Raw genomic sequence first — 14,612 nt, 5'->3', positions numbered from 1 at the left:
AGTTCCTTCCCCATATATGGGTTAGTATGTCGTTATGCGTTGGAGAAGGGAAGCGAGGCCCTCCACTCATAAGGCAGTGCATGCAGGCTCAAAAGCACACCAGCCAAGTGCGTGCTCAAATTTACCTGTCGCGCTGGGGTCCACGAGATGAGGCAGCCTTATGTCCCATAGGGGCCAAAGAGTGTCACAATAAAAGTCCCTTCACCAAAGAGTGTCTTGGTAAAAGTCCCTTCAAGAGGGCTTGTGGGGGCAGGGTGACAAACTCCACCAATCGGGAGCCCGGAAAACCTCGAACAGCCCCCCACCCTCGGTGGGGGCCTGGACAAAATGTCCTTGCACACGTGTCTCTCTCTCTTGGCCGGACCCTCTCTCTTCTCTTCACGTGCCTGCATGACGCTCTCTGCTAGACAGAAAGGCCTTGTACTTTGTTGTCTCTGCACGTGCCTGCATGACGCACTCTGCTAGACAGAAAGGCCTTGGGCTTTGTTCTCTCTTCACGTGCCTGCATGACGCTCTTCTAGACAGAATGGCCTTGGGCTTTGTTCTCTCTTCACGTGCCTGCATGACGCACTCTGCGAGACAAATGGCCTTGGGCTTTGTTCTCTCTTCACGTGCCTGTATGACGCACTCTGCTAGACAGAAAGGCCTTGGACTTTGTTCTCTCTTCACGTGCCTGCATGACGCTCTCTGCTAGACAGAAAGGCATTGGACTTTTTTTCTCTCTGTACGTGCCTGCCTGACGCTCTCTGCTAAACAGAAAGGCCTTGGGCTTTGTTCTCTCTGCACGTGCCTGCATGACGCTCTCTGTTAGACAGAATGGCCTTGGACTTTGTTCTCTCTTCACGGAAAACAGGAGCCCGGAAAACCTCGAACAACCCCCACCCTCGGCGGGGGCCTGGACAAAATGTCCTTGCACGCGTCTCTCTCTCTCTTGGCCGGGCCCTCTCTCTTCTCTTCACGTGCCTGCATGACGCTCTCTGCTAGACAGAAAGGCCTTGGCCTTTGTTCTCTCTCTACGTGCCTGCCTGACGTTCTCTGCTAAACAGAAAGGCCTTGGGCTTTGTTCTCTCTGCACGTGCCTGCATGACGCTCTCTGTTAGACAGAATGGCACAAAGACGCTCTCTGTTTGGACTTTGTTCTCTCTTCACCTGCATGCGTGATGCTCTCTGCTAGACAGAAAGGCCTTGGACTTTGTTCTCTCTTCACGTGCATGCATGACACTCTCTGCTAGACAGAAAGGCCTTGTACTTTGTTCTCTCTGCACATACCTGCATGACACTCTCTGCTTGATAGAAAGGCCTGGGACTTTGTTTGCTCTGCACGTTTTTGCTCCCTGTGCACGTGGCATGCCAGCCGGTCTCTCTCTCTGCTTGTGTGCACGACGGACTCACTTTCTGCATGAGGCCACAACGTACTCCTACTCTGCACAAGATCAGGACGCGCTCTCTCCCCACGTGTACTGGCTCTTACCTGCACGGTTCCCGATGCACCCACTCTGCCAAGTTCCCGATGCTTTTTGCATGTTCGTGCTGGGGATCGTCTATGCCTCTTCGTGCTCGTGCTGGGAGTGGCCATCTTGCCGGTGTAGTGCTCGTTGGTGACAAGACAAGGTTGTTGCAGTGGACACAACAAGGTCCTCGTAACATCGTAACAATTTTACCAACAGGATCCCAACATTCGTTTACCCTTCCTCGTGAATGTGTGCTGGGCCCATGTTGTGGTCATTTGTTGTAATAGTCTTAAGACATAGAATAAGCTAAGTTTCTGCCTCTTGTCCTTTGGATTCAGAACTTAATATATCCTTTTAAATCAGAAAATAAAAAGAAATGGCATTGACAAAATTATTGACACCCTTGACTTCATATTTGGTAGCACAGCCTTTGGACAAAATAACTGCAGTCAAGCGCTTCCTATAGCTATGAATGAGCTTCCTACACCTCTCTTCTGGCAGTTTGGCACACTCTTCTTCTTGTGCAAACTGCTCAAGTTCTCCCACATTTGAAGGGGTGCCTTCTCCCAACGGCTGTTTTCAGATCTCCCAACAGGTGTTCAATGGGATTTCGATCTGGACTTATTGCTGGCCAATTCAGAACAGTCCAGCGTTTTGTCTTGAACCATTCCTGGGTGCTTTTTGAAGTGTGTTTGGGGGTCATTGTCCTGCTGCAAGACCCCATGACCTTCGACAGAGACCCAGCTTTCTAACACTGGGTTCAACATTGTGCTCCAAAATGCCTTGGTAATCTCCTGATTTCATGATGCCATGCACACATTCAAGGCACCCAGTGCAAGAGGAAGCACAGCAACCCCAAGCCATCACTGAACTTCCTCCATGTTTGACTGTAGGGAAGGTGTTCTTTTCTTTGAAGGTTTCATTTTGATTTCTGTAAACATAGAGATGATGTGCTTTACCAAAAAGCTCTAATTTGGTCTCATTTGTCCACAGGACATTCTTCCAGAAGAATTTTGGCTTGTTGAGGTCTGTTTTGGCAAACTCCAGTTGGGCTTTCTTATGTCTCTCTCTCTCAGCAGTGGTGTTCTCTTGGGTCTCCTACCATAGAGCCCTTTCATTGAGTTGGCGAAGGATTGTGCGAGTTGAAACTGCCGTACCTTGTGTCTGAAGGTCAGCTTGAATCTGTTTGGCAGTTGATCGAGGTGCTTTCTCCACCATTCGAACAATCATTCGCTGCAATCTTCGATCAAGTTTTCTCTTGCTAGACTAGTCAAATTTCTGGGAAACGTGAATTCATGAGGCATTTTTGAGTAAAAGCAAGCAAACCACTTTTTCTGGGGTAGTTTTTCGTGCTGAATACGAATCTGTTGTTTGCCAAGCCCAAAAATGCGCAATTAGGTCACTAATCAAGGTCAAAGGTCAATGAGTGCAAAATTCAAAATTTTTGAAAAAATGTTTTATTTTACATCACCTATCTGTACATTTCAATTATTTTACAGTATTTTGTCTGGTAAGGTTACTACAGCTTTTCACAATTATGAAAGTAAAGGGAATTGTGAAGGGAAAAAATCAGATTTTTGTGAATATATCCGTAATGAAGCAACTTTTCGTTTTTTGACATACTGTTTTAATTCACTTGAATTGTTGCCTTAAATACCATCAGTGAAGTGGTTTACCTGAGTCCTATATAATAGCAAGATTGTTTTCTACACTAAATGTCAATATTTGACTAATTAGCCACTTAATTAAGGCTAACGGTCACAAGGCGCAAAGTGCACTTACATGGCACAAGGCGCAAAATGCACTTCATGGCAAACATGTTTGGAGTGCAGGCAGTTGATCATTATCACATGTATTCTTAATTAATCCTGAATCAATTGCAGTCTGTCAGACTGATTGGCTGGAAGGAGGAGCCATCCAGGGGAATGCCAATTAGCTTAACTGTGTAAGCTCTGACCCCCCCCCCCCCCCTACTTTGGCCTGTTTCGACATGGTGTTTCACTGGCATTGCACTTGCAGGCCTCAGTGCAGAACTGTTTCCCCCACTTCCGACAAGAGCAACTATCAGAACTGCAACCTTTCTTGCAACCACACTGAGTAAGTTCTCGGCATCCCTTTGGAATTGACGGTAAAGTTGTAAGAACCGGTGACAACTTGTCATCAACGAGTTTCCATCCACAATCAGTCGGCGGTGGCAGATCTGTCATTGGATTACTGGCCTCTCTCCAAATGAAACTTTGGTAGTTTGCACGCTCTATGTGGAACTTTGCTGCATCACTAGATGGAGGTAGGGTCTCCGTTGCATGGCATTTGTTGAACAGTTTAATGCGGGCTTGATTACAGTTCTCAGATGGTTCCTTGTAGATATGGCAAATGAACTTTTCAGCATCTTCTGTGACCTTCTTTGATGGTGTCGGAAACTTGCCAAGATCTTGAAGCAGACTGTTGTGTTCAAGGAAGATATCCCATTCTGTTTTCTTTGAGTGTCCTGAGAAAAATGAAACCGTATCGCATCCTGTCAACGCATGAAATGCTGGTAAAGTCTCATAGACATGATCAGCAAGTCCAAGTTCCGACTTTATGTCATGCACAGGAACATACTTCCGTTTCTTAATTGTTCCTGCTCTCATCCAAAGTTTTACGCAAGACATTTTACTGAAGTTGGCAAGCAACAGCACCAACACATCTGTGTCACGCGCTGCGACCACAATGTTTGGTGCATCGGCATGAAGGCAGTGTACAATCATTCTGGTATCTGCTTCCTCGTGATTGCTTTGTAGCAAAGTAGTGTTCATTGCAGGATCTGAACTCTGGACTTCTGTTTCAGAAGCGAAACCTCCACCAACAACAACCACTTTTTCAGGGGATGCCGCTGCCAGGAGTGCATTCGACAGGAACTGAGCAAGCTCTGTCTTGTTTTCAGTTGATGCGAGAAAGTCAGGCCATTTGTTGGGGAGTGGCACATCTCTATCTTCAATCAGGCGACGAACTGGCCTTGACTTCTTCGTACGTTTGACCCTAGTTCCAACTTTGATTGAAATGTCTCTATATCGATCGAAGGTAACATCAATTCGGCTGTAAGCCGGGCCTTGCCAGAAAATGAACTTTACAAATTCGTCTGCATAATCACCAAAGGTGTTCGCCGTGTTAGGTCAGCCATGGCAGTGTCATACCTAAGAACCCGGTTATAGCTGATTATGTGCCCAGCATTATGGAATAGCTCAACTAATTTCTTTGATCGAGTTGACTGGTGCAGCGTCATACCCATTCCAACGTGTTTAGGCGGTGCCTTCTTGTCTCCACATACACCATAGACCATGTCTTGTCCAATGCTAAGGACCCTTGTCTTCTTCACCCAACCAGTTTCAGACATCTCACTTTCGTCAAACTCAGCATCGACACTACTTTGGCCTCCAAGCAAGATATTCACAAACATGAGTACAGATGGTGGTACACTTGCCAACTCTGCTTTTTCGCTTACATCGCAACCTTCGAATGCAGGATGTGACATGATATCACTGCGGAGTTGCAGAGCAACGTGCACTAAAGACAGAAAATGATCATCCTGTTGTCTAAATATGGGAATATAGTCTGCACTGTTCTGACCGCACACCATTTCTGAAAGAGGTATGTGACTGAAATGTCGTGGAAGAAGCAAAGTTTGTTTCTCTGAAGGCGCCAAATTTCTTAGCACAAGAAATTCATAAATGTCCCCAATGCAATTCGACAAAGTTTCTTTAAAAGTCCCCAGTCTACTAAGATACGATGTAGGAATTGTGCCATCGCACTCACTGGCTAACTCTTTGTACCTCTCGAACACTGCAGATAGTTCAAATACGTGCCCTTTCTCAGCAGAGTGACGCAGCTCTTGACACAACCATGATATCGCCATGTCTGCTGATTTGCTTTCAGTTTCCGCCCTTTTGACATCCCTAAAGAATTTACTAAGACAGTTAACATGGTAACATGCCTCAGCTGAGATTAAATCATTCTCATTTGCAGTACGGACTAAGATGTTATGTACAAATTTAGCTTTTTCCGTAATTTCATTACTCATTTTGAAGGTTGTGACACGACTTGTCTTCTGCTTCTTGTCAAAGTTCTGGCAGAACATACACAATGTCCAGTTCATCTTAGTAGTACTACTGCGTAAAAACGGACATGCTTCAGCCGAAACACTCTTTCTTTCAGGATCTTTTTCGTTTTTCGATTGTTCCTTGGCTAGCTTAGCATTTATTTTCCCCTTGTGTGTGTATGCAGAGTAACATAGCTTATGCCATTTAAGTTTGGGGAGACTTTCTGGAGGCTCTGCAAAGAGAGTCGAAAGCCTGTCCACGGCTGATCGAAATTCATAGTGTCTAAGTTTGCATCGGAGCTCGGTCGCCTCTCTGATGGCAGCAATACCCTGGTTTGTCTGGTTGAAAATCGTATCTTTGACCTGGCTAATTCCCTGACAAATGATACAAAGTTCAAACGACACATCCTCACGCTGTCGCTTGAGGCTGGCAATAGGTTCCATGGTTGGCCTGAGGGGAGAAACAGAAACCAAACTAAGCACCAGGCACGCATGTTCTGACCATGAAAACTACAACGTTGTATGATATACTGCAACAGCCCTTAAATGATCGAATAAGCGCAGGCAGTGTTGGCCCGGGTTTTAATCTTATTCTCAAAGACACAAAGTAAAGCTTCTTCAAGACAAAACATCTAACCGATATCACTAATTCATTAGTGGTAGATGCATTAGGCACTCATCGTCAATGCCCATGCCCTGCCTGTCTTTTTGCTACTGTTAGGTAAATGTACATGTATGTAGGCCTGCCTATGATGTGAGATGTCAAGCATACATTACACATTTGTATGTTCATGTATCTCACCAAAGAAGAATGCATTCCTTTACTTTCATTTGATTTTATATTTCATTTTTTAACAATCTTAAAAAGACCCTTACCTGTACTGCTGAAATGTTTAATGCCTGATGCCTAGGGTACGAACTAGATGGCTTATGCTAGGCTATTAGATTCATTCTTCATCATTAAGGGTCTATTGAAGAACACCCTGCTCTGTCTGAATGGAAATGATTTGACAAACATGGCAAATGCATTGGGGTCAGAAAGATGAAGCCACTTTCACTGTTGAGTGAAAGGGATGGTTTCAAGTGCAAGTAACTGTTACGTCATTGCAAGACTTTCGCACTCATTGACCTTTGACCTATGTTGTTTACCGGTGACATTTAGATTCTGTCTTTATAAAATCTATCTCTAGACCATCAATAGGAGCATAAAAACTCTGCCCCATTGTGCATTTAGAGGTTAAACTGCAAGCAAATTACGCAAAAACTAATTGTCGCCCCTTACAGAGATAAAGGCAAATGAGCATAGATGTGTCCTCACGTTTTCCTTTAAAAATAAGATTTTGAAAAGCTTTAGCAACCTTACTAGACAAAATATTGTAAAATAATTGAAATGTACAGATAGGGGATGTAAAATAAAGCATTTTTTCAAAAATTTTGAATTTTGCACTCATTGACCTTTGACCTTGATTAGTGACCTAATTACGCATTTTTGGGCTTGGCAAACAACAGATTCATATTCAGCATGAAAAACTACCCCAGAAAAAGTGGTTTGCTTGCTTTTACTCAAAAATGCCTCAATCATTCTATAAAGGCACATTTTCAGATTTTTTGACTAGGCTATGCGGCCACGTCCAGGGAGTTGGCTACAGTGCCATGGGCCTTAAACTTCCTGATAACATTGCGTACGGTGGACACAGGAACATCAAGGTCTCTGGAGATGGACATGTAGCCTTGAGATTGTCCATTCTAGGCTACAATCTTGTGTCTGACCTCCTCAATTCTCTGGTTTTCTTTCTTTTCTCCATGCTCATTGCGTTACACACAGTGACACAAAACAGCAGAATGACTCCTTTTCTCCATTCAAACTGGTGGAATGAGTGATTTTTTATCTTGCAAGCACCTGCAACTCACCACAGGTGAGTTCAATTCCAAAGTAAAGGGGAATCATCTGCTTGAAATGTAATTATTGCTAACAACTTCTAAAAGGTGCCAATAATAGTCCAGGCCATTTTAGGATTTCTGTGTGGAATAAGCTAAGATTTAGTATTTTTTTCAGCTTTTTTTTTGTTTTGTTCCACTGCAAACCAAAGAAATACATTTGTGGATACCAAAAGATTTTATGATTTCAACAATTTTCTGGAAGAAATTGTGCATTATTTGAAAAAGGTGCAAGGGTGCCAATATTTTTGGCCATGACTGTACATGTTTAACATCAAGGTGGTGTCAATTATCTCCAAGTTAAATGATTTGGCTGAGTTCTGTGTAGAAAAGGTTTTGGGGGAGATGGAGGTGGAGACAGTGTATAAAATGATATTGTTTCATTTTTGTTTTCCAGTTAAATTGGGTTATTATAAAAGTGTTATCGAATGTGGAACACTCAAAAGAGAACAAACCAAGACGTCACAAAACGTGATTTAATGTCTTACCTCAACAGCCCTGACGTCACAAAGCCAAGGGCGCGTCTGTGAATGGAATTGTTGTCAAGTGTTGTCACATATGATTCATGGGCCGACAGGAAGTTCATAGCAAGAGTGAAATGGACTTTGTGTCAAATTACTCCTTTTTCACTTCACTATATCACGACTGCAGGCAGACTTAAAGTGTCCAAGAAATGTAAAATTTGGCAAAAATTACCATGTGGTTTAGGGTTTAGGGTTCTGGTTAAAATGTGAACTGCAATGATGCTTTCTTCACCAAAAACATATTCTTCATTGGTATTTGAGAACCTCCACATTTCTGTATAAAACCAAATGGAAAAATTGCTGCCGAATATGGAACATTGACCATCAGGTGGCGGCAAATAAACGGAGTCCCACAACGGGGATAAATTGACGTTCGTTGACAAAACTTTTATCATTTGTCCGATTCAGAAGGTGAACAACTGAGGGCCAACCCCATTCCACCAACCTAATGCTATTCGTGAGATTTTTTTATCAACTGCCTTTGTGATAGCAAATCATTTCAATATGTGGCTTCATTTCAGACATTTGAAAAGGAAGTTAAGGTGGGTTGAAATATGCTAACCTATTTCATGATGGTTTGTTAACCTCCAGGAGCTCTTGTAAAACATCAATCATCAGAACCCGATGTTCACCAATGCAGTGACATGTGGCTTACATTGCAAGAGGACCACACAAATGGCAATATAGCAACAATAAAAAGGAATAAAATTGAATCGACCAATGAACTAAGAAAGTTGTTTTCGTGATTAAATGCCAAACAAGACTTCTCTTATGAACCACTGAGACTACTCAGCTGAGAACAAAAGCTCATTCAGATGTTTTCCACTCATCCCGGAAGAGCATCCTCGATCGCAACCTTCCACCTCCAGCACGAAAAGGTGCACGAGTTGAGAAAGCCTTGATGCTCGAAAACCTTCACCACGTTGTAATACTGTGACGTTGTGCTCCTCGTCTCCTGTAACTTCCATTATTCTCCCAAGGCATTAAATTAGGACATCCGTCAAAAGTATGTCGATCAGTGCTTTTGGAATGAATGCGAGTCTCATAGCACCAGTGGGTCGGGGCAAGTCGGCGAGCTCGCACACGCTTTTATCTCTGATGGTGCCCCTCGTTCCCATCGAGAGGGTCTTCAACTCCGATACCATGGCATTTCACCCGCATTTTGAAGCTCCTGGCAGAGCAGCCTCAATCCAAGGGCGGGTTTAGCGGGATTTCGTGCAGGGAATATGCAGGGTCAGGCTCGCATGCTGTTTCCAGGGAAGGCTCCTGGTCCACCTCTCACGTGGGCAACCGTGGTTCCAGCTTGAGGGACAGCTCGTACAAAGCATCGTCGTCGGGGACGTTTGAACGATCAAGCAAGTAGTGCAAAGCCTGTCAACACAAGACAAACGAGGTCAGCTACAATGACATCAATCATTGCTACGTCTTCAAATATGGGTCCCATGTTTTTACCCTCGCCAGAGGAGAGCGAATTGCATTTGAGTCTGTCTGTTTGTTTGTGTAGTGCGGTGTACGGCCGAGCGAGGCCGCTGTGGGCGGGGCTGAGCAAGGCCGCTGTGGGCATGTTGCCGTTGCCTGGAATAAAGATGGTGCTTGATCCTATTTGCGTGTCGCATCTTTATAACAAAGACATTACGATTGGCGACGAGGATTTTTCGGACCATGGCTAGGTCATATGGAAAGGTCATATGGAGTATGCTGGGGATAACTTTGTGAACTTTTTGCGCACAGCTGAGCTTTTATTTCATCGCTAACGACATCGTCGAGGTGGGGAAGCAGAAAGTGCTTCTTCTATCGTCCCTCTCGGCAGAGGTTTTCCGTTTGCTGTGTGACTTGATTTCGTCCGTGAGGACGTCGGATGATGCTGTTACCTACGAGTTCATAGTGAAGACGTTGCATGACCACATTAAACCAGGCAAGTCACCAGACTTATCGCGGTAAGAGTTTGACAACCTGGTTCGGTTTCCCGATGAGAGTGTAGCTCATTTCGTGGCCAGGCTCAAGCATATGGCGGGGGATTGTTGTTTTGGTTATGATGAACGATCACAAAGATTGAAGGATTGTTTTATCGCGGGGTTGCGAGATGAGAAGATGGTCGCGTCAATTTTACAGATAACGTTTGAAGAGATTACATTTGCTAAAGCTGTGGCTTTATCTCCGGAACCCCCTTGAACTTGGGAAGTTGGGCCTGAACTTGGGAAGCTCAAAGGTGCTCAAGTTCACCTGCACCTGAAGGAGAGTGTCAGTCCGCGATTCTGTAAGCCTCGACCGGTGCCATATGCCCTTCACCCTCGGGTCAAAGCGGAGCTTTATCGATTGGAAAAGATTGGAGTCATTGAACCGGTGGAACACTCTGAGTGGGCGACGCCCGTGGTCACAGTGCTTAAGCGGCATGGAGGTATTCGCCTGTGTGATGATTTTAAAGTGACTGTTAACCCCAACCTCTGCATGGAGCAGTATCCACTGCCATCCATTGACGAGATATATTCAAAGTTGGCGGGGAGTCGGTACCTCACGAAGTTGGACTTGCGCGATGCATACTTTCATCTTGAGATCGCGCCGGAGGATCGTCACCTCCTTTCCGTCAATAGGTGTCAGGGTATGTACCAGTATACCCGTCTTTGTTTCGGGATCACTTCAGCTCCGGCAATGTGGCAGAAGGTGATGAATCGTCTTTGTGTCGACTTACCTGCTCAATGCTACTTGGATGACATCCTCATTGCGTGCGCCACGGCCGAACAACATCTTGAGAACATTGACAAGGTGATGTCTAAGTTAGCTGCTCATGACCTTCACTTGAACAAGGACAAATGCTTATTCTTTCAGAAGCAAGTGGAGTACCTGGGGAATGTCATCACCCCAGAGGGGCTGTCGAAAGCCCCTCAGAAAGTCGATGCTATAGCCGACATGCCCAGCCCAAGGGACAAAGTTTTGCTTCGGTCCTTCATTGGGCATGCTCAGTATTACCAGTGGTATGTCAGCAACCTAAGCACTGAACTTGCTGCGCTGACCCGCATGCTGCGTCGAGATGTTCATTGGAGGTGGAGTTCGACAGAACAAGCATCATCCGAACAGTCAAAGCTCGCCTTACTGCAGACACGGTACTCGCACATTACGAACCTTCACGTCCTCTCATTCTGGCGTGCGGCAGCTCCTCATACGGAATCGGTGTCGTCTTGTCTCAGGTAATGAGTGACAGTGCTGAGCATCCGGTGTGTTTTGCGTCACGTGCTCCGAGAGCTGCAGAGCAGAACTATGCTCAGATTGAGCGTGAAGCGCTGAGTTTGGTATGGGGCATGTTGAAATTTCGTCAGTACTTGGTAGGTCGGCATTTTCTCCGACAAACTGATCATCAGCAGCTTCAGTTCTTCTTTAATCCTCAGAAACGCGTTCCAGTCACTACCGCTGCTCGGACTACAGAGATGGTGTCTTGTCCTCAGTGCGTATGACTACGAAATCAAATTTCGTGCTTCCGAACGGCACGTTAACTGTGATGGCTTGTCTCGATTGCCGTCTACAAAGGCCGTTGTCGAACCTGAGGATGAGGTCGAGGTGTTCATGTGGGAACAGATTTAATCTGGTCCGGTAATCGCTGCGGAAGTGCAGGCCGCTACTGATCGTCATGATCCTGTGCTGTCACATGTTGTGCACGTTGGTTTATCAGGTTCTTGGTGCGAGTTGCCCTCGACGTCAGAATATGCTCCATATGTGTCACATGAGTCCGAGCTGTCTTTAGCTCAAGGTTGTGTAATGGCATGTGAAACGTCATGTCATGTGAAGCATGAGGGTGGTCATTCCTGGTTCTTTACGTCAGCGCTGTCTCAATGAGTTGCATGAAGGCCATTTGGGTATGGTCAAAACAAAGGGTTTAGATGGTAAAAGCCTGTGATACGTGTCAAACTGATGCTGAGTTTCCCTCATGTGTCGTTGTTATGGCCGCCTGCTGATATAACGTGGCAGCGCATTCATGTAGATTTTGCAGGGCCAGTCATGGGCCGCATGTTTCTGGTGGTGATCGACGCTTACTCAAAGTGGCCAGAAGTAGCTATAATGGAGTCCTCCTTGGCAGAGAACACCGTAGAGCATCTGTGGCGTATTTTTGCAAACAAGGCGGTTCCGGAGATTTTCGTTTCGGATAATGTTTCGCAGTTTGTATCTGAGGTGTTTGCTGTGTCCATGCGTGCTAATGGTATCAAACATCTGAGGTCGTCGCCTTACCACCCAGCTACAAATGGCCAGGCTGAGTCACTTGTCAAAGCGTTGAAACATGACTTGCATCGAGGCCAAGCGGTTCAATCTGTGCAGAGTAGGATTGATGTGTTTTTGCATGTTTATCGTAATTCAGTGCATTCTACTACACAGGAAACGCCTGCATTCCGCATGTATGGCCGACAGTTGCGGTCGCGCCCATACTTGCTTCGACCTGGTGCACCTGAAGTTGTTACGGCAACCAATGCTCATTCATTCACAGTGGACCAGCCAGTTATGGCATGGTACTATGTTCACCGACAGAAATGGGTGCCGGCTGTTGTGGTCCGAGTTTTCGGTGACAAGTACAATTCATAATTTGACAAGTACAAAACTTAATCCGATCAAGATGAAATTTTCAGTGTCATCTAGGGATCTAGGGATAAATTGGATAAAATTCAAGTGTCATCTAGGGATAAATTGATGGAGAAAAAAGAATAATGATGCCGTCATCGGTCACGTGGGTCGGACGCCATATTTGTTTTCACACAAAAGTCTTAAAAACCACTAAAAACACCTCCTGGTGAGGGTTTGCATTCTCTGATTGCTCTTTCTTGTTTTATTTGGAATGGTAATTTTTTATTTCCCTTCCCTCCCTTTCCCCCCGTTCGTCTTGATGGCCCTTCCCGCTAGAAATGCCTCACACACGATGACAGGCTCTGACAGTTTCCTCCGTTTGTGTGTGTGGGGGGGGGGGGGGGGGTGGGGAGAATGGCAGGAGGACACATTTACCCGTGGGAAGGGTGCTCTAACCTCAGCATTGTCCAGGTAAAAAAGGAAATTGTAATACCTTCTGCTACCACCACTACATGGTACAGATTTACATAGAAATTTATGCCAACTCCCTGCACCCCTGCGTGAGGCTGCTGCCACATCGCCTATGTTGCCCCCTCTCCCCCCCCCCTCTCCCCCCCCCCCCCCCCCCCACAAGGTTGTATTTGTACTCCGAACTTGGAGTTCATATGATGTGCGTGCACAAGGTAGGTATTCTATGAATACCATCTAGTTATAAATAAACGAGGAATAAGTGTCGTGTTTATTATAAACTAAACTAGGAACAAGTGTAGTGTTTATTATAAACGAAACTAGGAATGAGTGTCATGTTTATCATAAACTAAACTAGGAACAAGTGTAGTGTTTATTATAAACGAAACTAGGAATGAGTGTCGAGTTTATTATAAATTAAACTCGGAATGAGTGTTGTGTTTATTATAAACGAAACTCGGAATGAGTGTCGTGCTTATTATAAACTAAACTAGGAACAAGTGTTGTGTTTCTTATAAATGAAACTAGGAATGAGTGTCGTGTTTATTATAAACTAAACTAGGAACAAGTGTTGTGTTTATTATAAACTAAACTCGGCATGAGTGTAGTGTTTATAATAAACTAAACTCGGAAGGAGTGTTGTGTTTATTATAAACGAAACTAGGAATGAGTGTCGTGCTTATTATAAACTAAACTAGGAACAAGTGTAGTGTTTATTATAAACGAAACTCGGAATGAGTGTAGTGTTTATAATAAACTAAACTCGGAATGAGTGTTGTGTTTATTATAAACGAAACTAGGAATGAGTGTAGTGTTTGTTATAAACGAAACTAGGAACAAGTGTAGTGTTTGTTATAAACGAAACTAGGAATGAGTGTTGTGTTTATTATAAACTAAACAAGGAACAAGTGTAGTGCTTATTTCAAACTAAACTAGGAACAAGTGCAGTGTTTATTACAAACGAAACTAGGAATGAGTGTAGTGTTTATTATCAACGCAACTGGGAATGAGTGTAGTGTTTATTTTAAACTAATCTCGGAATGAGTGTCGTGTTTATTATAAATGAAACTAGGAATGAGTGTCGTGTTTATTATAAACTAAACTGGGAATGAGTGTAGTGTTTATTACAAACTAAACTAGGAATGAGTGTTGTGTTTATTATAAACGAAACTAGGAATGAGTGGAGTGTTTATTATAAACGAAACTAGGAATAAGTGGAGTGTTTATTATAAACTAAACTAGGAATAAGTGGAGTGTTTATTATAAACTAAACTAGGAATGAGTGTCGTGTTTATTATAAACTAAACTGGGAATGAGTGTAGTGTTTATTTTAAACTAATCTCGGAATGAGTGTCGTGTTTATTATAAACTAAACTAGGAATGAGTGTTGTGTTTATTATAAACTAAACTAGGAATGAGTGGAGTGTTTATTATAAACTAAACTAGGAATGAGTGGAGTGTTTATTATAAACTAAACTGGGAACAAGTGAAGTGTTTATTATAAACTAAACTCGGCATGAGTGTAGTGTTTATAATAAACTAAACTAGGAAGGAGTGTTGTGTTTATTATAAACGAAACTAGGAATGAGTGTCGTGCTTATTATAAACTAA

General features: G+C 44.0%; 1 protein-coding gene across 1 annotated transcript in view; it reads right to left on the bottom strand.

Moving 5' to 3' along the window:
* Positions 1-7,922: 7,922 nt before the first annotated feature.
* LOC137413128 (ras-specific guanine nucleotide-releasing factor 1-like) overlaps positions 7,923-14,612 on the bottom strand; it is a 152,909-nt gene continuing 146,219 nt past the window's right edge. The window contains exon 25 of the mRNA XM_078772681.1: positions 7,923-9,359. Coding sequence (XP_078628807.1) covers positions 9,267-9,359 — 93 coding nt within the window. The 3' untranslated portion in view covers positions 7,923-9,266. The remainder of the gene's footprint in view (positions 9,360-14,612) is intronic.

This window comes from Myxine glutinosa, chromosome 2, assembly GCF_964187855.1.
Source record: "Myxine glutinosa chromosome 2, kmMyxGlut1.1, whole genome shotgun sequence".
Classification (NCBI taxonomy): domain Eukaryota; kingdom Metazoa; phylum Chordata; class Myxini; order Myxiniformes; family Myxinidae; genus Myxine; species Myxine glutinosa.
This window is presented reverse-complemented; position numbering and strand designations above follow the sequence as displayed.